Here is a 22,178-nt window from a genome sequence, read left to right as displayed (position 1 = left end):
GCCAGTCTTAATGCCTACTTGGGGGGAATGGGGTCTGTGAGCTGTTTACCACAGATAACCTGCCAGAATGACCCAGAGTAAACATCCCTGACAATGTCAATATAAAACTGAGGTAGGTGTATTTCCTCAAGAGCTGTTAGCATGACATTGTGTGCTAGTGTGCTAAATGCATCACAAAAGTCCAGAAACACAGCAAAGAATTTACAAGACTCGTGTTTGAAGTCATTATTCTTTGTTTTAAGACAATACACTTGTTCATTCATTCCCTGCCAATTGATGGCAAGAATATATTTAATGAACACTTTGTAAATGTTTGGTAAGAGGGAAATGTCTCTCCAGGTTGATGGATCTTCAGGGAAATTGTCTTTTTGGAGGGATTCTGTAAATGAGAGCACCCTTCCATGAAGAAGGGACCCTCCTCCTCTCCAGGCAGATATTAAAAATTGATCTTCAAATGCCTGGCTGTGTAGCTTTTAAATCCTCATAGGAAACACCCCTCATGCCACAAGCTTTCTTATTAGGAAGAGTGTGTAACACAGCATCCACTTCAGGCTGTGTGAAGTGCGCGACATCTGGGAGGATGTGCAGCTCCATGAGTAGTTCAGTGACATCATGCCAGGGCGGAGGTGGAAGCGCGTCCTCAATTGATGTTTGCCCTCGGCATTTGTTCTGACAATATAATTGCACCTGCTTGCAATTATTTGGGCACGGAGGGGGGTCAGGGTATTCGTTATTATTCAGAATAATCTGAATGGCCTTAGCCTGCTTATGCTGCCAGGCAAGGGCGTAGCACCAAATCCTGGGCCCTGTACACTCTCAATGTCAGTGGGCCCCTATCCATGCCAGTGCATGATGCGCATGAGCAAAATAAAAAAAAAAAGAAAAGACAAGAAAAAGGGAAAAAAAAAGGGTATTTATTTAAAATAAAAAAGCATAAATACGGTTTTGAGCTACAATCAGATCAGACTATATTGATGAGTAGTCTTTTCATTCACTACCTGAATTGATTCATTTGGCCTACTTGTGCTCAAATACCTAAAACATTAGGCTACATGTTAGACTACTGGTTTGTGTACTAAAAAAGTACTAAAAGGATGACTTACTTACAATTTAAGGTAAACAACTTGCATTTAGGCAGCGATCTACAAATGAGCAGCTCGCTCTCTCTCTCTCTCTCTCTCGTTCACGCAAACCATCACACCACCATAAGGGGTAGTCGTAGGGGGAGTGCGCCCTTGAAAACTTGAACAACGAGCTCACCTTGTCTTTGCTCATCTATTAGCTCAGTCTCATCTTCGGTAGAAGCTAGGACTGGCCACTGCTGCTCCTGTTGCTCCAGCTGCTGCAGCTGCGCCACTGTTTATTTCTGAAACTGGTTCATGCTGACAACTAACATTAGCTGGCCCATGACTGTCTTTAAACTACAGCGGCAAGCAGCCTGGTTGCCAACTAGCTAGGCTAAAGACTTGACGTGAGCAAACAGACATCAGCAGCAGCTGTCTGGAGTGGACTACATTAACTTTAATTGGACTTTGCATAACAAGCAAACTCAGTTCACCTTTGGGAAAGAAAGCAGTCAACAGCTGCCTCCCCTCATTCTGCCTTCTTTGTTTTGCTTCATGCACACTGCTAATGTGCTAACCTCCCTGATTTCATTCAGTGGCTTGATGACCACGATACTGTGATTCGATTGGTTTGAGGCCAAAGACAGGGTGGCTTCCCTTGACACAGTCTTGGTCAATCACAGATGAGCAGTGTCATGACCACGGCCTCATCTGATTGGTTAATCATTCTTGTTTTTTTTCACCAAGGGACGCCAACTCAGCTTGGCTTCCTTGCGGACAACAGTGTGCAGTATCATATTTTCACCACGCATTCGCCACAGAACATTTACGAGGGCGCTGTTTTACACATTGTAAAATGCTCAATAAGTAGAGGAGAGAAATAAGGAAGAGATGACAGTGACAAAACACAGAAGAATTATCCAAACTGTTCAAAAGGAATATTTTCATTAAATCACAGCTACAGTTTAAAAAAAAGAGAGGAAGCATGGCCTCCGGGAGAAAACGCCACTGCCGATTCCTGCTTTTTGGGCAGCATGATGCCAATTCAATGTGGGTTCACTGACGTAACACTTGTCGCCAGTCGCTGTCGGGCGGACTGAACCATTTTGTACCTCCAAGAGGGGGCCTCCAGAATGTCCAATATGTTGGGAGGACTGTGACATGAAGTTCATTCTCTCAGCTGATGTTATCAATATATGAAAAAAGCATGACACCAATTAATTGGAGGGCCCAATTCATTCAAAAAAAAAAAATCAGGATTTTCATGGGCCCCTCTACCTACTTGGGCCCTGGGTAGTCAGGTCCACTTTTCCCCCCATGCCCATGCTGCCAGAGGTATGACAGCTTACTACGGCTCAGCTTACTACGTCTCACCTTCCTTTGTCCCAGTCATCAGCGAAGGCAGCACGGTCTTGCAGAGGAAGCACTGCTGAGTCTCAATCCAGTTAGCAGCCAGTGCCAGTGTCAACTCCTCCAAGAGATGCTCCTTCATTGGTGGCTTTTTCAAAATCTGCGCCACGTACTTCAGAAGGGGGAAGCTGAAGGGTCTGCTGCAGTGACTCTCAGTTGTGAATAGTCCAATCTTAAAAAAGATGCCATTGAGTAGTCCCAGGAGTCGGATCCAACACTTCAGGTCTACCGACGAAGTGTAGCTCTGTTTCTCCCACTGCTTTCCGGACCCCAAGCTGCTCCTTGAAGCTCTTTCTTGGCCTTCAAAGGACAGCCACTGCTTCTTCTTCACACACACACACACACACACACACACACACACACACACACACACACACACACACACACACACACACACACTGACCATTGTTGTTTTAATGTCCTTAAAGCTGCAGGAGAAGTCAATCAGGGTGCATTCACAGTCTCAGTAACATCATCATCATCATCATCATCATCAGCATCAGCATCAGCATCAGCATCAGCATCGTGGCCTGTTTCTCTCCTCTGACCTGTGTTTGTTTTTCAGAACACCCATCAAGTGTGTTGGATTTAAAGCAGCAGCAAAGCCAGGAGGTCAGTCGCTTTAATGTTCTCTATTTCAGTCTGAGAGTGGAGCCAAGGATGTTTAGGTCAAATGACAAGAGTCCACACAAGCTGGAACCAAACCCCCATGAAGTCCATCAGCCTCTGCAGGCCCTTTAACCCTAACCCTGACCCTCTGACTCAGAGTTGTTTTGCAGCCATAGACAGAACTGCATAGTCCTTTTCTACTCCTGTGGGGAAAGATTTCAATTGTTTTTATGTCCATGAGACTTTTGTGAAGGCAGACTGTGACCAAGTGGTGTTACCATTTTTACCCTCACAGTCCCAAGCAGTTTCTGGTTGTTTTCCTGCTTCTGTCAATGTTGTCCCATCAAAGCTAAGTTCTGCACCTCTATGGGTTCAGGAAAACTATGACCAAAGACACATGTATCTCAACAATGACCACTGAGCAATATAACATAACCAGATTGCCATAATTATTTAAACATTATTACAAGCTATTTACTTTTTATGAACTATTTATAGTTCATGCTGTCACTAATGTTGACACTGTTTACAGTTTACATGTCTGAGCTTTGCCAACCTGCCAACCTGTCAGTTGTGTGACAAAAAGCTGAGAGACTCTGAGCAGAATTTTTTACGCCTGCAAGACAATGCTATAGAAAGCAAAAAATAACAGGATTCTTGAAGGGCAAATACATGGTGTGTGTCCATTTTAGAATTCTGAGTGATTGCAGAAACAAGTGTAATTTATTTAAAATAGAATTTACCTTGAAAAGGCAGTTTTTAAGCAAGAAGACAAGAATCAAGCACTGTTGATTAAATTTTCCCTTCTTTTGCAGCCAGTTTAGACATATTTCTAACAACCCCTGTGATACATTCAGACCCCTCTGAAACTTGAAAAGTCACCAGTTTTTTTCAGTTTTTGCATTTGACAAATGTTTTGTAAATTAAACTCATTTCAAAATAAGTGTTTTTTAGATCCTAGCAGTGGGATAAGGATCTTAAATGTTAAGTAAAACGTTTAAAAGTTAATCTAATGTCTTTAGTAAGGACAGGTGGTCAGGCTGATATTTGATAACTGCAGGTGGTCAGGCTGGTTTTAGGAAGGATGAATGGTCAGGGTGGTTCTCAGGAAGGACAGACGGTAAGGCTGGTTTAAAGAATGAATAAATGGTCAAGCTGGTTTCCAAAATGAATGAACAGTCGAGCTTGTTGTCAGTTTGGATGTGGCCAGGCTGGATTTTTTGACTGTTCTGAAGTAAGTACAAGTGGTCAAGACTGTTTTTTTTTTAAGAAGGACAGTAGGCAGGCTGTTTTTTTTTCTTTTCTTTCCTTTTTTTTCTAAAGGACAGTTTTTTGAACATGGTTTATCAGGCTGGTTTGTATGAAGGACAGGAAGTCAGGCTGGATCTTTAGGAAGGACAGGTGGTCAGGCTGTTTTTTTAAAGAAAGAAGGGAGTCAGACCGGTTATGGTAAGAGCAGTTGGTAAAGCTAGTTTGAGATAAGGGCAGATGGTCAGGCTGTGTTTTTTTGTCAGACTGCTCTTAAGACACATGCTCAGGCTGGTCTGTGGTAAGGAAAGGTGGTAAAGCTGTTTATTTTTGTCTTAGTGAAAATTGGTCAGGCTGCATTGTTGTAAGAACAGGTGGTCAGGATGATTTAAAGAAAGGACAGGTGGTCAGGTTGTTTGTGTTAAAAATGGCAGATGCTCAGGCTTGTTGGTAGTAAGGACAGGTGGTCAGGCTTGTTGCATTATGACAGATAATCAGGCTTGTTTTGAGCAAGGGCAGGTGGTCAGGATGGTTAGTGGTCAGGTGGGTTGTCAGGCCAGTTTGTAGTAGGGACGTGTAGTCAGGCCAGTTTGTAATAAGGGCAGGTGGTCAGGCTGTTTTTTTTTAAAGTAAGGACAGATTTTCAGACAGCTCTGTTTTAAAGTAAGAAGAAGTAAGGAAAAGGTGGCCAGACTGTTTTTTTCATTAAGAGAGATGGATAGGTTGTTTTGAAGTAAGGACGTGTGGTAAAGCTCGTTTCTGTCTTGTTCCTAGGAGGACAGTAGCTCTGCTGCATCCAAACTGAAGGAGAAACATGTGAACGTCATACAGCAGCTGGAGCAAACCATTGAGGACCTCAGAAGTAAGATAGCTGAACTGGAGCGGCAGCCCCCTCTGCTGGACAGAGACACTATGACAGCCCCCCTCTTAACAACTGACAGAGAGTGTGGGGGAGAGGAGGGCTTGTTTAAGGAGCTCTGTGACGCTCATTTACAGACGTCCAACCCTGATCTCCTAAAGGCCAAATCCGTGCAGACCTCCCCCCTGGATGAATGCTTCAAAGTGTCTTTTATTGATGGGGGTGAAGTTAGTGCCTCCACACAAGCTCCTTCTGGACTGGTGGGCTTCCAGTGCTCATGCCAGCTGCAGTCTCATCAGATTGTGGTACCTCCTCCCCCACCCCCTCCGTTACCAGGAGACTCAATGCTGCCTACTTCATCACTCCCAGGAATAGCAGCCCCCCCACCCCCACCCCCTCCTCTTCCACCTCTCCCTGGTGACCTTTTTTCTCTTCCTCCTCCTCCTCCACCACCTCCTCCACCACCTCCTCCACCACCTCCACCAGGCTGTGTTCCTCCTCCACCACCTCCTCCATCACCTCCACCAGGCTGTGTCCCTCCTCCTCCACCACCTCCACCAGGCTGTGGTCCTCCTCCTCCACCACCTCCACCACCTCCACCTCCACCAGGCTTTGGTCCTCCTCCACCAGGCTGTGGTCCTCCTCCTCCACCAGGCTGTGGTCCTCCTCCTCCACCACCTCCACCAGGAGCTGTCTGTGCTCCCTCTGCTCCTCAGGGCTCCATGCCTCCACCTCTTCCACCTGGGCTATATGCGCTGGGGCTGATGCAGGAGAAATCTCTGAGGAAGGCTGTGGTGGAGCCCCCGAGACCCATGAAGCCACTGTACTGGACCCGGATCCAGCTCACCACTAAAAAGTAAGGATGAACTCAGACCAGGCTCAGGATGAAGCTACAGCTGGAGCTAGTACATAATAGGATGATTTCGAAATGTCATTTGTGTTCTCAGGGACATGTCTTCTTCGTCGTTGGTGTGGGAGACTGTTGAGGAGCCAGACGTGGACTTTGAGGAGTTTATAGAGCTTTTTTCTAAAACTGCTGTTAAAGTCAAGAAACAGCCGCTCTCAGACACCATCACAAAATCCAAGGCCAAACAGGTTAGTGGATCCAACCCCGTGAATAATACACACCATGTTGGGTTTCTTAGGAAAGTAATTACGGATTAAAACACCTAGCAACTGCTGACATACACTTGTTCAAGCCAAATTATGTGTGTTTCAGTTATGTTTGTGTGTTTTAGGTTCCTTTTGTTTGTGTTTCAGGTGTATTTGTAAGTGTCTGAGCGTGTTTTAGGTCCGTTTGTGTTTCAGGTGTATTTGTAAGTGTCTGAGCGTGTTTTAGGTGCGTTTGTCTGTGTTTCAGGTTGTGAAGCTCCTGAACAACAAGCGTTCTCAGGCTGTGGGGATCTTAATGTCCTCTTTGCACTTGGACATGAAGGACATTCAGCATGGTGAGTGTTTAATTATAGTGCAGGACTCAGACTGTACTCACACGCTTTACTCTGGTCTGGAGACTTTTTTTGGCCCAGGCAAAGGGCAGCAGGGGACATAGATATGTTTTTAAAACACATCACACTGTGGTTGATGGTATTATCTGGCTAAGACACCCCTTTCAAATACAAAGAGGAGCCATGTGAGGACAGACAGACAGTGTGATGCCAGAAGAAACATAAACAAGGGAACCCCCCCCAGCACTGATGCTAAGGTGAAAAGGCAGTTCAGTGGTTATTCAGTCTCCACCTAACCCTGCTACACAGAGTCTGGAGGGGGGGTAAGGCTGATTCTGGCGAGCCTAAACTGGCCCTGAACAGTGTGGTTTTCGTAAGTGACACCCCTCCTGGAGGAGCATGGGATCTTCATCTTGCCAGGGCCTTCTGAGCCAGACACAAGAGTCCCTGCTTACTTAGATCAAACTCTGTGCTTGGCCACTGGAGAGAGTGGATGCCAAGTGATTGTCAGTGAAGGTTGCTTTTTTTTTAAGTGCTTCCTCCCTGGTAAACTTGAAGTAGGTTCATAGTGTTTCATGGGGAATTCACTGTCAGTCACTGTTGAGCTTCAGACTCAAATGCATTTGAAACCAAACATTCTAATTGTGTAAATAACACTCACCTTCTTTTTTTTTTCTTTACCATCATTTAGCACTGCACTAATTAAGACTTTCTTCTTCCAGTCCTTTTCTTAACTTTTTGGTAAAAGAGAGCCCTAACCTCCTCAGCTCATTATGATGTATGTGTGATTAAACAGGATGTCTATACCATGATAGAGTGATCAGTTGTGACCTTTGACCTCTCATTCTCTCTACCCTGAAGCCATCCTGAACTTGGATAACACTGTGGTCGACTTGGAGACACTGCAGGCCCTCTATGAAAATGTGAGAAACCTTATAATTTTTCTTGGTGCTGACAGAACCACGTTGGGGTCTTAGAAGGGCTCCAGAGGATCTGTAGGGGTTCCTTTGAATAACAAAGCCTGACACTATTAGTCATCCAGGCCTGAGCTTCAGGAACTGTTTTTTGTGCAAGAGGTGTCATCATGGATTAGTCAAAGTGAATGTTGCATCCAGCGTGTACTGCTCTTTTTTGTTTTCATCAACAGTATGGTCTCAGTTCAGTTCAGTAGAATTTACCAGAAAGAAACATTCAGCCATCCAAACACTTCTGTGCAGTTGCGCTGGAATTATTTGTTTTGTTTGCATCCTCAGAGAGCCCAGCAGGAGGAACTGGACAAGATAGAAAAGCACATCAAGTCCTCGAAAGACAAGGAGAACGCCAAACCTTTGGACAAACCAGAGCAGTGAGTGTCTATCATGTTAGAACCACAAAGAACATGATAAAGAATATTATTTAAAGGATAGGGAAGGGACTTAGTTGTGTGTGTCCTTTTGTATTGCAGATTCCTCCATCAGCTCTCCATGATTCCAAACTTCTCTGGACGAGTCTTCTGCATACTCTTCCAGTCCAGCTTCTCTGAGTGCATGTCATCCATTAACAGGAAACTGGACACACTGCAGAGAGTGTGCAAGGTGAGTCCAACACCTCAGACATTGCAGATAGTGTCACTGCTCCTTTACAGAGTTACAGCATTGAATAGAGAACCTGAACTAAAAAGACACATTATATTGATCACCCTGCTACACCTGGACACACACATGCTAGCTGTTTCAAGCTACAGCACAAACTTACAGGTGATTTGGACTGAAGAACTGTCTTCTCTTTCTTTGTCTGTCTGTCTGTCTGTCTGTCTGTTTGTCTGTCTGTCTGTCTGCCTGCCTGTCTGTCTGTATGTATGTTTGTATGTATGTCTTTCTTCTCTGTCAGTATTTCTACAATATTTTCTTTCTTTCTGTCCGCCTGTCTGTGTGTGTATGTATGGCTGCCTTTTCTGTCTGTATGTATTTCTGTGTGTCTGAGTTCTCTGTCCATTTTTCTATATGATTTCTTCCTGTCTGTCTATCTATCTATCTATCTATCTATCTATCTATCTATCTATCTATCTATCTATCTATCTATCTATATAAATATATATATATATATATATATATATATATATATATATATATATATATATATATATATATGTGTATGTCTGTCTGTCTCATCTGTCTGTATTTCGATATGTTTTTCTATCTGTTTGTCTGTCATCTTTGTCTGTGTGTATTTCTTCCTGTCTGTCTTTTCTGCCTTTATTCCTATATGTTTTTCTATCTGTCTGTGTTTCTTCCTGTCTGTCTGTCTGTGTTTCTTTCTGTCTATCTGTCTGTGTGTATGCCTGTCTCTCTGCCTGTGTTCAGGTGCTGCAAGACAGTGAAAAGGTGAAGCTGATTCTGGGTCTAGTTTTGGCTTTTGGGAACTTTATGAATGGAGGGAATCGAACCCGTGGCCAGGCTGATGGCTTCTCCTTAGACATCCTGCCCAAACTAAAGGATGTCAAGAGCAGTGTGAGTAACCGAATGGGTCATGTGCAAAACGTAAAGGTAATGTACAGAACGCAAGGGAAATGTACAGGAAAAAGAATGTAATGAATGTATGGGTCATGCAAAGAACATTTTATTAAGTAATGTTAAAAAACATTTTTGGTAAACGTTAAAAACTAGAAGTGTGATGTAAAGAAGGTAAAGGATAGGTAAAAAACATTTGGGTCATGTCAAGAGCAAATAGGGTGATGTAAAACACCCATGGGGTAGTGAAAAAAATCTTTTTAAAGAACCTAAGGGGTAATGTAAAGACTCTATGGGGTAATGTAAAAAGCATGTGAGGTTATCCAGAAAACATTTGAGGTAATGTGAAGAACCTATAGAGTTATGTAAGGAACATGTAGGGTTTTTGAAAGAACTTTTGTGTTGGAGTAAAACATAAGGGGTAATGTAAATAAGGTGTAGGGTAATGTATAGAACTTATGGGGCAATGTTAAAAACCTACAGGGTTATGCAAGGAATGTGTGGGTTTTTTTAAAAATCCCATGGGCTAATGTGAAGAACCTTTCTTGTAATGTGAAGAACCTCTGGGGTTATGTAAGGAACATGTAGGGTTATTTAAAGAACCTTCAGGGTAATGTAAAGAACCTATGAAGTAACGTAAAAAGCATGTGGGATTATTTAAAAAATCCCGAGCCAGAGTAAAAAAAAACAATCCTGTCCTGTCCCACTCCTGGTAAAATGACTCCCACTCCCATCCCACTCTCACTCCCATCCCACTCCCACTCAGAATGACTCCCACTCTTGCAGGCAGGGATTGTTGAGTGATGACATTAGTGTTGTCAAAAGTATCATTTTATCGGTAAATATCAATCCTGAAATTTAGCAAACGATTCAATATAAAGTTCCCCCAGTATCGATAGATCGGTACTCAACATCTTTCCCCTGGTTAGACGTGCTGGCGTCAAAACATACACACAGAGCCCACGCTGAGTGCATGCAGCCCCTCCCTCATTGAGTCCTGCCTCATAGCTGAGAGAGAGAGAGACACTAGCTTACACTGGAAGAAATAATGAATGTCATTAGCCGTTTTTTGTGTTAAATATGGCAAGTGCGGGACCCTCGCAACTCATTTTGGTTGAAAATCAAAAAAGGGTTGCAGTCAATACTCCCTGTTCTCAAAAAGTAAAAAATACTACTTGTTTTAAGCTAAGTATCGATGCCCCAATGCATTTTTTTTCGTCTGAATTAGATATTTTGACTCAGGCAACTTTTGAGTCTGCAGCCACCCAGCTGGGTCCATTCTCCTCTCTGAGGAATGGGCGTAGACTTGCTCCCTTTCCAAAGTGTGTGCTGTTGTGAAGTTAGACAGTGAGCCAGTCTTAGCTTCGCGAGTCGATGCACAGCCGTTTTCAGTCCTACAAAGTTAACGTGCATCTTAATTATCCAATCTCGCGCTGACTACCTCACAGTTTGATTTTTTTTTTCAAGGTTTTGTTTATTAAATTTTTTACACAAAAAAGGTCAAAGTTCTACAGCATTTGTAAGTGACAGTGTTAACAGTTTTTCATCAATCTTACAAAAATAAACAGAAACAGCAACATTAGAACAGGGTGGTTGGTCTGCTCATACAATGGCTCAAGATCATGCTCTTACATAAAATAATAATAATAATCTCAGTCTTTAAAACAGAGCAGGGATAGAAAGACATAGGATACAAAAAATAAATAAATAAAAATAAAACAACATTGTTATGATTTTCCAAACAAACAAAAAAAAAAAGAAGAGAAAGAGAGGCTAGGTAAACAAGCAGAGGCTTGTAGCAGTATAAAGCATATTTCTTTTCAGGAACAACTGGGAAAACAATCCTTTCTGTGTAAACAAGAAAAGGGCCCCACACTTCTCTAAATTTATTTGAGGATCCCCTTAATGTATAGGTTGAAAAAGTATGTAACCCAAAATTCCACCTAAATTGGTTCCAAATCTTCATGGTAGATTTAACAATAACTTTTAACGTAGGAGGAGAAAGGGTTACTAACTGGGGAGTGCACCAAAGACAACAGGGACATGGGCCTCAAGGAGAGGAATTTCATAGCTAACCAAGAGGGGTGGGGGTAAAGACAATCAGATCTGATCCAGTGCTGTATAATTCTAAGATTTGTGGCCCAGTAATAAAACCTTAAGTTTGGTAAGGCCATCCCTCCAGAAGACTTGGGTCTTTGTAGGAATTCCTTACGCAGTCTAGGTTTTTTTTAATTCCAAATAAACTCCAGAATTAAACAGTCAATTTTCTTGAAAATTTTTTGAGTGATGAAAACAGGGATACAATGAAACAAGTAGGAGAACTTAAGGAGAGTGTTCATTTTCACACAATTGATCCGAGCAGCTAAATTCAAGGGGAGCAATGACCATTGATCAAAATCTTTCTGCATACGCGTTAAACAGGGGACAAAATTGGCATGAAAGAGATCTTTGAACCTGCTTGTTACCTGAATGCCGAGATAAGTGAAGGAGTGAAGAGATACTTTAAATGGGAAGCTATGTAAGGGTAGAGCACGTGCAGCTGTATTCAAAGGAAACAACTCACTTTTACCCAAATTGATCTTATAACCTGATATAAAACCAAAAGCTTTCAATGTGGTTAGTACAGCAGGGATGGATGTTGGTAGATTAGAAATGTATAGAAGAAGGTCATCCGCGTAAAGTGAGACTCTTTGCTCTAGACCGTATCGGGATATCCCAGAAATAAGGGGGTTGGAACGAAGTGACATTGCGAGGGGCTCCATTACTATAGCAAAAAGCAAAGGGCTCAAGGGACAACCCTGTTTTGTTGATTGCTGAAAGGGGAAATGTTTAGAGTACGTATTGTTTGTCCTAACTGAGGCTTTGGGAGAAGAATAAAGAAGTTTAACCCAAGAAATGAATTTTTGACCAAATCTGTTTAGTGTATAAAAGAGGTAATCCCACTCCTGTTTGATCGGGGGAAATTATGGATGGAAGTATAGATTCGAGCCGTAGGGCTAAAAGTTTAGATAGTAATTTGGAGTCTATGTTTAAGAGACTGATAGGGCGATAAGAAGCACAGGATAAGGGGTCTTTATTCTTTTTCAAAATAAGGGACATTGAGGCTTGTGTGAGTGTTTGGGGCAATGAAAGGGATTTAAACGATTTGTTGAACATATCTAAAAGGATAGGGGCTAATTTATTAATAAAAGTCTTGTAAAATTCAACTGTATACCTGTATTTTCAGTAGTGTAAAGCGAGATATAAAAATCTCTAAACTCGTCGTTAATTTTCTCAGGAACAATAGTCACGCCCGACGCTGTGTTTACTTGCGGAATTTGTTGAGTGGCTAAAGTCTGTCCAAGTTGGTGAGCCAACAACCGACTGGCTTTGTCCCCTTGTTTGTAAAAAATATATTTTGACTTCAATAGCATTTCTGTTGTGTGATCTGTGGCTAGCACTGTAGAGAGAGACGTTCTTTGTAGAGAGATGGAGAGGGGGAGGTAGCATATATTGCATCTAATTGAGAAATGCGTTCTGTCTAGGGCTGCAGCGATTAGTCGACGTAATCGACTAGTCGACGATAAAAATTCGTCGACGCAAATTTTAATAGTCGACGCGTCGTATTAGTGTTTTTATTGTGGTTGTCACATGGTGAAATCAAACACCAGGGGGTAATACTCATTTGTAACTTCAGTTCACAGCATGAGGTGCTGTGTTATTGGATACTTTTATGGGAAAAGATCACTAAGTTCGTACGTGAGGAATATTGATGAGGAAAAATCTCCACTTCCAGAGAGCGCTGTGCGCTCTGACCGAGGCTCTGCATCTCCGGCTTGGACAGCCTGACAGCTCCCGGAGTTTAGCGTCTGATAACATGATTTAGAGAGTCTCCTTCACTCTCTGTTACCGACAGTTTTTCAGGATCTGAGTCACAAACTAGTGTCAAAACTCCCCTAACTTTAGAAAAGAGAGGACACTTATCTGATGGATCTCTCACTCGCAAGCTCACACTGCACCGGTAACACTCAGCAGGGAGGAGGAGGGGCGGAGTGCGCATGAGCGAAATGGCGCATGTAGAGAAGCGAAACTAAACGCGTTGTCATGGAGAGCTGGGGGGTATTGCACAAAACCAGGATAAGGGATTAAGCTGGCAAACATTGGTTATCCTGGATGAAGTTAGCCTCAAGTCGGTTGAACAAAAGCTGGTCAAGTTTATCCCAGACTAGTTACCATGGTGATTTCTTCTCTGCAGCTAGCCTGCTCCGGACCAGGCTAACTACCAGGATAAGATTAATCCTGCGCTGGCTCTGCTCTCTGTAATGTAAGAAATGATCATGGTTTACAGCATTTCCATGCCTTTTCTACACATTACATCATTTAATCATCCTGCACCCAAATCTTACAACTGTAGTCTTCGCATTTGCTGGTTGACTTTAGTATTATCTATTTGCACAGATTATATGAAGACAAAAATAACTTTTAGCTCAGACAGTTGAGAATCCTTTCTTTATTAATACAAGTCCTACTATAAAAGATTTAAAATTATTATAATGAAAACGAAAAAAAAAACAGGCCTTACTGAAATTGGTACTAAACCAACCATACTGATGTAGGGGCCTAAAAAATAAATAAAAAATAAAAAAACAACCCTAAACCTACAGAATGAGAAAGAGGAGAAACAAAGGAAATATAAATAGGCTATATCACACCACTGAAATGGACTACAATATAACAGACAGCATAAAACTTTTTCTTAACTGTCTCCTGAAAATAGGAAAAGCGTCCTGTTTTAGGACTCCACCTTTAGGAGTGAAAGGGTCCCACATCATTCTGACTCCACTTTTTAACTTAAACAATCTTTCTATTCATTCATTTGGTCTCATTGTCAGCCCTACTGTTATATTGCAATACTAATAAAGACAGCTTGTCAAATTTCTGGCAGAGGTTTAATTAATATGTAGCCTATATCACTATCTGTCACAGTCCCCCCTGGATCCCCTCCATCACTGGCCTCCCTTTATTTAAGTCCAGTGCCAGCTCCTCTGCTGGGGTCAGGTCCTGGCTTGTTGGGCCACTCCCTGTGCTGGTTTGACGAGTCTTTTTTTTCACGGCTAAAATTGTACAGAAATTCATTCTCAGCAGACAACAAATGTATCACTTCATTTGATAATTGCTCGTTGGGCTACGCATAAGTAACTTACCAGACTGCAGAATATTTTTAGATTTGGTTTTTACCTGCTGCCAGGTTCTTTTCTGGCCAGACAGGTTTGTTCCTCATGACAGATGAGGGATAAAACAGAACACAACATAAGATGAATTGATTCAATAGATATCACGGACACAGAGTTGACATTTTCTTTGAACTTAATTATACTTTAAATAACCTGAGTAACATGCACTTCTATGGGCCACATTAAAGAAAAACCCAAGTATTGATAAGTGGACTTGAATAGTCAGCAGCTCCGCATCCTTAAACTGTAATTATGACAGTGTGTGGAGTACTGTTTCTTAATTGTACATGTTCGCGCTACTTACGCATTAAGCCGGTCCGTTATTAACTGCCAGGCTTTTTCCCTCCTTTTTTTTTTTTTTTTTTACCACACTCGTGTTGCCTTTCTTGTGGATTATATGTTTTACTTCTTCATATAGTTGAAGAAGCATTGCCTGTTCGTCCCGCGTGAAGAAAGATGCACTTCCTTGTTCTATTTACAATCTGTGATTCTGTGATCGATCTCATGGTCCGCTTAAGAAGGCTGTGAACACGCACTTATTCAAATGATCCACACCTGGCTTGACTAAGCAGCATCTTTTCATCCTGGCCCCCCAAACATGCAACCAATTAATCCGAGAAAGCGCTGACTAGGCTTATTCAAGCCGCGCCTGCTCATTTATCCTGGATGTATTTATCCTACTTTTGTGCAATACCCCTCAGCGAGAGAGTCAGGCGGGATCATACAGTGAGCAAAGCAAGCCCCAATCAGCAAATAAACATTAGAAAACAAGCCCAAAGTCACTAATAAGCGGTCTGTCCAACTGCGTAAAACAACGCCATTTCCCTGTTACCTGCTTCATTCATTTTGAGATTTATTTAATTTTTTGTATAGTAGGCTACTTATATTTTTTATGTTATCATGAATGAAATAAAGACAAACAAAAAAACATGACACAGGGCTGACCAATCAGAGGTGAGAACTTGACTCTGAGTAAATGCAGTGAAAATGCAACACACAGGTTGAATTATTAAGGTCTGCACATTTTAAAGGCCAAATTAGGTTGAAACACAAAGATTAGTTGACTTTAATAATAATTGTTCGTTGCAGCCCTATTGGACTGTCAGAGTAAACAGACTGGCCTTTTAATTTTTTATAATTTTATTCATTATTTTGCATTTTGCTGTACAAAACAGTGTTGTTTAATTAGCTGTTATGAGAGAGATCGTTTTGGCATGTATTTGGATACATTATGGTTTTGAAATAATCGAACAACAGAGTAATAATCGTTAGACTAAACGTCCAATTAATTGTTAGATTAGTCAACTAATCGAAAAATAATCTCCCGATTAATTCTTTTGAAAATAATCGTTTACCCCCAGCCCTAGTTTTGTCACGTCATTAAACCTTGCTTTCTAAATTTTCTTTTCAAAGCTGCAATAAGAAATTATTTCACCCCTGATGTAAGCTTTTAGGGTCTCCCATAACATAGATGCAGACACGTCAGGGGTCTCATTTATGCTGAGAAAGAAGTCATTTTACTTACGGATAAAATCCACAAAGTCTTTGTTTGAGAGTAGCCGGTTATTGAAGCGCCATGGTGAGTGGGTTAGCAACCCCTTCGAATTTAACATCCATAGTAACTGGTGCATGGTCAGATATGACTATTGTGTTATATAAAGCAAATTTTACGAATGGGAGGATTCTATTGTCAACCAGAAAATTATCAATACGACTATAGGTATGATGCACACTAGAGAAAAACAAATACTCTCTACCAGAGGGGTAGAAAAAACGCCAGGGGTCAGATAGAGCAAGTTGTTCAATGTAGGACTGAATTAATTTAGCGGCTTTTGAGGTAGTGCAAGTTCGAGGAGAGGAACGGTCTTTGTTGGGATCCAGCCAACAATTGAAATCTCCACCAACAATAAGAAAATGTGAGGATACATCTGGAAGAGTAGAAAAAAGTGTTTCAAAAATGGAATCATCATCCCAATTAGGGCCATAAAGATTAAAGGGATAGTTCAGTTTTTTTTAAGTGGGGTTGTAAGAGCTCTATAGCTGCGTTTCCACCAAGCAGTACGGGTCGGTTCAGTACGGTTTGGGACGGTTTGGGACTGTTTGGGATTGTAAAGTCTCATCCCATTTGCGTTTCCACAGCAAACTGTGCCCTCTCGTGGTGGGCGGCGTGTAAGTTAGATGCCGGAAGCCACAGCTGGTAAACAATAGCGCGATGCCGTAGCAGCTTACCCCGCTATTGAATCCAACGAAGAAAACGCGACACAGTAAACAAAGAGCACGGATGGAAGACATGCAGCATTTCGTCCTCTCTGTGATTTTCATGTAACTCTCTGTTACAAAGTGCAATCAAGCTTCATTTCAGAGAAGTCTGTGTGCTGCCAGGAGAAATGCAGCCGCTGTCGGGGTAAGTGACGATTCTTTTGACCAATCAACAGTCTGCAGTGTGTTGCTCCAGCTCCCGAGAGCGGATCGGTTCAGTCTGGCACCTATACGAAAGGGTCCCAAAAAAGTGGGAAAAAAAGTGGGACGGCTCGTCTCGGTTTTTTTCCCGGGATGAGTCAGTGGAAACGCCGCTAAAAGCGCACCGTACCAAGACGAACTGACCCGGACTGCTTGGTGGAAACGCGGCTTATGTGACCACTAAGGACATTAGATACAGTAGAAAGTTGTCTCCTCTCCCTCAGTAAGACACAAACTGTGATCGATAGTGACGAGGAAATAGACGCTAACAGGGGCAGACTGTACCAAATTCAAAGGCTATTTTCTCTGCCTACAAGAACTAAAATCAAAAGGTAACACCACAGTTTAATAGTGCGCTACATAAAATATTTTTTAAGTGCATTAAGTCTTCGGAAATATAAACATTTATCTGGACTTAACTAACTGGTCATGTGTCCTTCCGCACAGCGTTAGTGCGCTCCGTCCCCCCTCCTCCTTTCAGCTGTAGGGAAAGCAAACAAGCTATGCTTCGAGCGCTGGTTTTAGCATCGTGTAAGTTTGATCAAGTATCGTAATTCTTTTGTTTGTACTCTAAGGATTGTAGGGCAGCGTAGGAAATTCATAATGAGTGACTATGACAGCGACGATGAAGTTCCATTCACTTTGGAACCAAAAGGATACCTGTATGAACCGGAGTAGCTACACAGAAGAGGAGCTGCTACAGATGGCGACTGAAAGGAATACAGAGGAGACATCCACGGACACTGGACATCAAGACAGAGTCTGAAATACTCAGTGATGTAAATGTCTGAGCTGTGACTCAATGCCCACAGATGCTGGGTGTTACTGCTGTCACGAGTGGAACTTGGTTACAGACACTTTTCAGGATTTGTCTGAGTTAGAGGACACTGCTGGCTCTCAAGCCGTCTATATAACTCATCACACAGATTTCCCTGCTCTTCTAAATTCTGGAGTGTCCTGTAACAGCAACAACAACAACAACAACAGTCGTGGCAGCAGTAACACTCAGCATCTTGATGTCCAGTGTCCGTGGATGTTTCCTCTGTATTCCTTTCAGTCGCCATCTGTAGCAGCTCTTCTTCTGTGTAGCTACTCCGGTTCATGTAGGTATCCTTTTGGTTCCAAAGTGAATGGAACTTCATTGTCGCTGTCATAGTCACTCATTTTGAATTTCCTATGCTGCCTCACAATCCTTAGAGTACAAACAAAAGAATTACGATACTTGATCAAACTTACACGAGGCTAAAACCAGCGCTCGAAGCACAGATTGTTTACATTCCCTACAGCTGAAAGGAGGAGGGGGGACGGAGCGCACTAGCGCTGCGCGGAAGGACACATGACCAGTTAGTTAAGTCCAGTGTTCAGTGTAAACGTTTTGCAGATGCAGACCAAGTAGACCAACCACAAAACCAAGAGGTAGTACAGAACAGAACATTCCCCCATGGCAACTCAGCCACATCACACCCACCCCTCCAAGCAGAAGTGCCTCCCCAAACGAGACACGTGCATTAACCCTAATAAGACACGTTAAACGCTCCATCGCAGTCATCACTATAAAAACAATAGTGTGCTACCTGAAGGAAAGGTGACGCAGTTAAACTTAAACATGTATGAAAGAACAGAGTATATCAAGAAAGTGAGGAGCATAGCCATAACCAACAGCTTGGTGAGTTTTCTGTCAAGTGCTCTGTACCGCAGTGCATTACTGGGAAATGTAGTCCAAGTCACTATGTTTACAAATGACAGCTTGTTAGCTAATGGCTCACACTCACGTAAGATATGTCCCTTCAAACATCATCTGGTGTGACAACCATCTTGAGGCGTTTGTTAACGTAGTCATTTGCTTTAGCTGGATCCTCAAACCAAAGTATGACCCGCTCGACAGTGTGATTCTGAGTGTTTTGCCGGAAATAGCAGCCCAAACTTAATGCATGAAAGGAGTAGCTGCTTAACATTTCCAAAGGCAGCCCTCTTCTTAGCGACAGTGGAGGTGTAGTCGGCGAATATGAAGATCTTCTTACCATGGTAGAGGAAAGGGGAGCGTTCACCCGCGCGGCGAAGGATCTCATTTCGAACGTGGAAATAGTGGACTCTCACCACAAATGGCCGAGGTGAAGCTCCCTCCTGGGGCTTGTCCCGCAGCGTCCGATGTGCACGATCCAGTAGCGTTTTTTCATCCAGGCGAAGCAAGTCCTTCAAGAGTATGGCGATAAACTCAGTAGCCCGGTCCCCCTCGATTCCTTCTGGTTGACCTATAAGCCGGATGTTGTATCTCCTGGATCTCCCTTCAAGGTCCTCACAACGATCATCTAGATGTTTCACTTTAGCTGTTAGCTTGCTAACTGTAGCCTCCAGCTCCGTTATACGACCGCTATGGTCTGTAGCTGCTTGCTCGAGGTCTAGCATGGTTAGCTGGTGTTGCTCAGCTATTTTCTGAAGTGGTTCAATGGAGTCTTTCAATTCTTTGCGAACGGGGCAATTTCGGAGCGGAGGCTACAGGACGGCGTGTCCAGTTTACTGAAGATGTCAGCTTTAAGGGAGTCCATCATGGATTTTAGGAGTTCAGCGTTGAGAGCCTTGCTAGTAGCATCAGCACTGGAGTCATCAACCTGTTGCATGGCTGCTCCAGGACAGGGTGAGGTTTTGCTGCGGCCTCCTCTAGCTGGCTCTGGTTTTTGATGAGCAGAGGACATTTTAGTTGTTTCGCTTAGTAAGGGACACCAGTAGAACTTGCAGATATCTTCTCTGTATTTTAATACTATAACTGACCAGGATATTAATAGTTATTTGATAAAAGTAAGTCACATTTCCAGGAGCAGCGGAAACTTGTGTCCTACATCTCTGCGCCCCTAGCAGTCCCCACAGTTTGATTTCTTAAGCTGGATGCAAAAGTACAGAAGGAGTTAAAGACATGACTTCAAGTTCCAGCACTCCTGTGAACCGGCAACAGCTTGTCCAAAAAGCCGATGCACTGAGCGAAATTTGTCGTTACTCTGCTTACGAAGCCGACAGTCAGAACGGCTTCGTAAGCTAATGCACGTTTGAAAGCCCATCTGTAAAGCTTACTACCGACACACACGGAGGAAACACTACAAACATAATGAAGCACCTCACCGTTCAGCATCCTCACCTCCTTAAAGAGCAAGAGTGACAGGTTCAAACGACATGCCCAAACACAAGAGTCAAACAAGTGTCACTTACTTTGTGACAGAAAACAAGTTCACCACTGTTTGTATTTGATACGACAAATAATCGGTGTCATAAATACATGAGCTGTGTGGAGCAGGCTTAGCCCTGAGTGTGTGTGTGAGTGAAATATCAGCACAATTTACAAATCTCCCTTAGCCCGACAGACACACTAACAGATGACTGGAAACTCACTTGAAGCAGCCTTCCCTTCAAGCTGCTAATTCTATTAATTTTCTGATTTTTTAGGTTTTGCCATGGTATTGATAAAGTATCGATATCGAAATTTTTTAGGCAGGTATCGTATTGAATCATAATTTTGGTATCGTGACAACTCTAGATGACATCAACAGTTCCTCTGCTTCTATTGGTCATCACAGACATAGCGGCATTTGGAGATGGCGTCACAGTCTGATCCTTACAAGTGTGAGATGAGACAGCAGAAGAAAGCTCCGCTTCAAGCACATCAACATGAATCATTTTAAAATGTTTAATGTAACTTTTGCATTCCCTACATGACCAAAAAATCAGCGAAGCTATAGAAACGTTCTTTGATTTTGTAAACGACGTGACCACGTTGTTAATGAAAAGTGTAGTTAAACTACTAACAACGCTATTTGTGGTGATGTTACGGCCCAACACTGTAGGTCCTTACCTCTCACTTTGCATTAAGCCTGGCTCACACGTCAGGAATTTCAAAATCTTCAAAGATTATGAAACCGGGTTGTATCACACATGAAAATCTTTGCAGATCATCATCTCTTAAATCTTTAGCACACACTAACTGCAAGATTTGAAAATAATGACAGGATTTCACCAAGATTATCTGGCCAGAGAGAGCGATGCACTGTGGTTTGACCAGACGCTTTAAGCGCACTGCTGGGACAGGGGGAAAGAGCAGCGGAGCTGTGTGCATCGGCAGCTTTCATCCATGATGCTCGCACAGGGACAGACGTGAAACTGTCGCTGAATCAGTCAATAATGGTATTATGTCACACTAATCTCTGACAAAACAACAGTTTTATAAAGTATGAAAATGATGTGGTTATGTGTTATTTTTAAAGGCATTATTTAACTGGCTCCAGTGAGCCAGTGCTGTCAGCTGACCCAGAGCCTTTCAGTTGCGCTTTGAGCCCGGCGAGCTGGCCACTTCTGAAGTGGAGCCCTGATCTCTGCAGGAAGCAAAAAGCACAAAAATGGAGACTACAGTGATGCAATGGCTGTAGACATTATTTGCTGTCAGTCAGTCATTCAGTTTGTAGCACACCTAATTCTACGGCAGTGTTTACTCCCTCGATTGCTGTTCTTTATTGAATTTCTTCTGTGAAGTGTAGTTCTTTTTACACGCCTTACAGTGTAGGCTTATTGGAAATAAACTACATAATGCAGGCACATGTCACATATTATATTTTATCTTCCTGATTGGTTCCCGCTCCTGTCTGCTCTCGTTAACTTTTAATTCCATACCATCCCAATCCCGTGATTGATATAAAATTGACTCCAATACCACGGGAATCCCGCAGGATTCCCTTGACCCGTCAGATTCCCGAAAAAATGTCAGCCTCTACTGCACAGTAAATAACCTGGTGTTAAACTTCCAGCTTTAGGCCAGTTCAGAGTTAAGTCTAAAATTCTTGACTGAAACAAGACTGACACAAGGCATAAATGCTGCCCCCTTCTCATTCATGGTCGCAATTTTTGTTCTGTTGTTACAACAAACCATTCTTTGTTCTGCACTGTTAAGCCAAAATTGTTTGCAATCACATCTTTTAAGTAAGCCATTTAATTAAAAAAAAGGTTTTGTTGGATTACTTCAACTATTTACGTGCATTTAACCATTAGACATTAATTTGTGCTGTGATTATGTTTTGTAACCCTGAGTGAGGATGGAACACAGTGAATATGAAACCCTGCTAAACACTGTGTGACTTTACCAGGGCATAGGCTGTCTGTGCTCTGTGTGGCATGAACTGTTGGTTAGTCCTCCACAGTACAGACCGAGTGTCCATGCTCTGCACATGACATGGACTGGTTGTCTGTGCATCATGACATGGACTTGTTGTCTGTGCTTCATGACATGGACAGGTTGTCTGTGCACTGTATGTGAGACCTTTTTAGCTGACTAACAGTACTGAAACAGTATTTGTTTGGATCATATTGGTGCATGCTGTGGCACACAGGAAGCCAGTATAAAC

General features: G+C 42.6%; 1 protein-coding gene across 3 annotated transcripts in view; it reads left to right on the top strand.

Moving 5' to 3' along the window:
- The window catches only part of fmn2b (formin 2b), a 56,624-nt gene that overhangs the window by 6,773 nt on the left and 27,673 nt on the right, over positions 1–22,178 (top strand). For 2 of the 3 annotated variants that reach the window (XM_074663271.1, XM_074663270.1), the window contains exons 5-12: positions 3,040–3,086; positions 5,106–6,046; positions 6,138–6,285; positions 6,551–6,638; positions 7,497–7,558; positions 7,889–7,980; positions 8,080–8,209; positions 8,978–9,124. In XM_074663271.1, the coding sequence (XP_074519372.1) occupies positions 3,040–3,086; positions 5,106–6,046; positions 6,138–6,285; positions 6,551–6,638; positions 7,497–7,558; positions 7,889–7,980; positions 8,080–8,209; positions 8,978–9,124 (1,655 nt within the window). Of the gene's footprint in view, positions 1–3,039; positions 3,087–5,105; positions 6,047–6,137; positions 6,286–6,550; positions 6,639–7,496; positions 7,559–7,888; positions 7,981–8,079; positions 8,210–8,504; positions 8,648–8,977; positions 9,125–22,178 lie in introns of those variants that run through there. The other variant, XM_074663272.1, reaches the window with a different exon arrangement.

This window comes from Halichoeres trimaculatus, unplaced genomic scaffold (assembly GCF_033239565.1).
Source record: "Halichoeres trimaculatus isolate MK-OKI-2021-1 unplaced genomic scaffold, fHalTri1.1 fHalTri1_scaffold_23, whole genome shotgun sequence".
Taxonomy (NCBI): Eukaryota; Metazoa; Chordata; class Actinopteri; order Labriformes; family Labridae; genus Halichoeres; species Halichoeres trimaculatus.
Note: the sequence above shows the minus strand (reverse complement) of the source record. Positions and strands in the feature narration are given on the sequence as shown.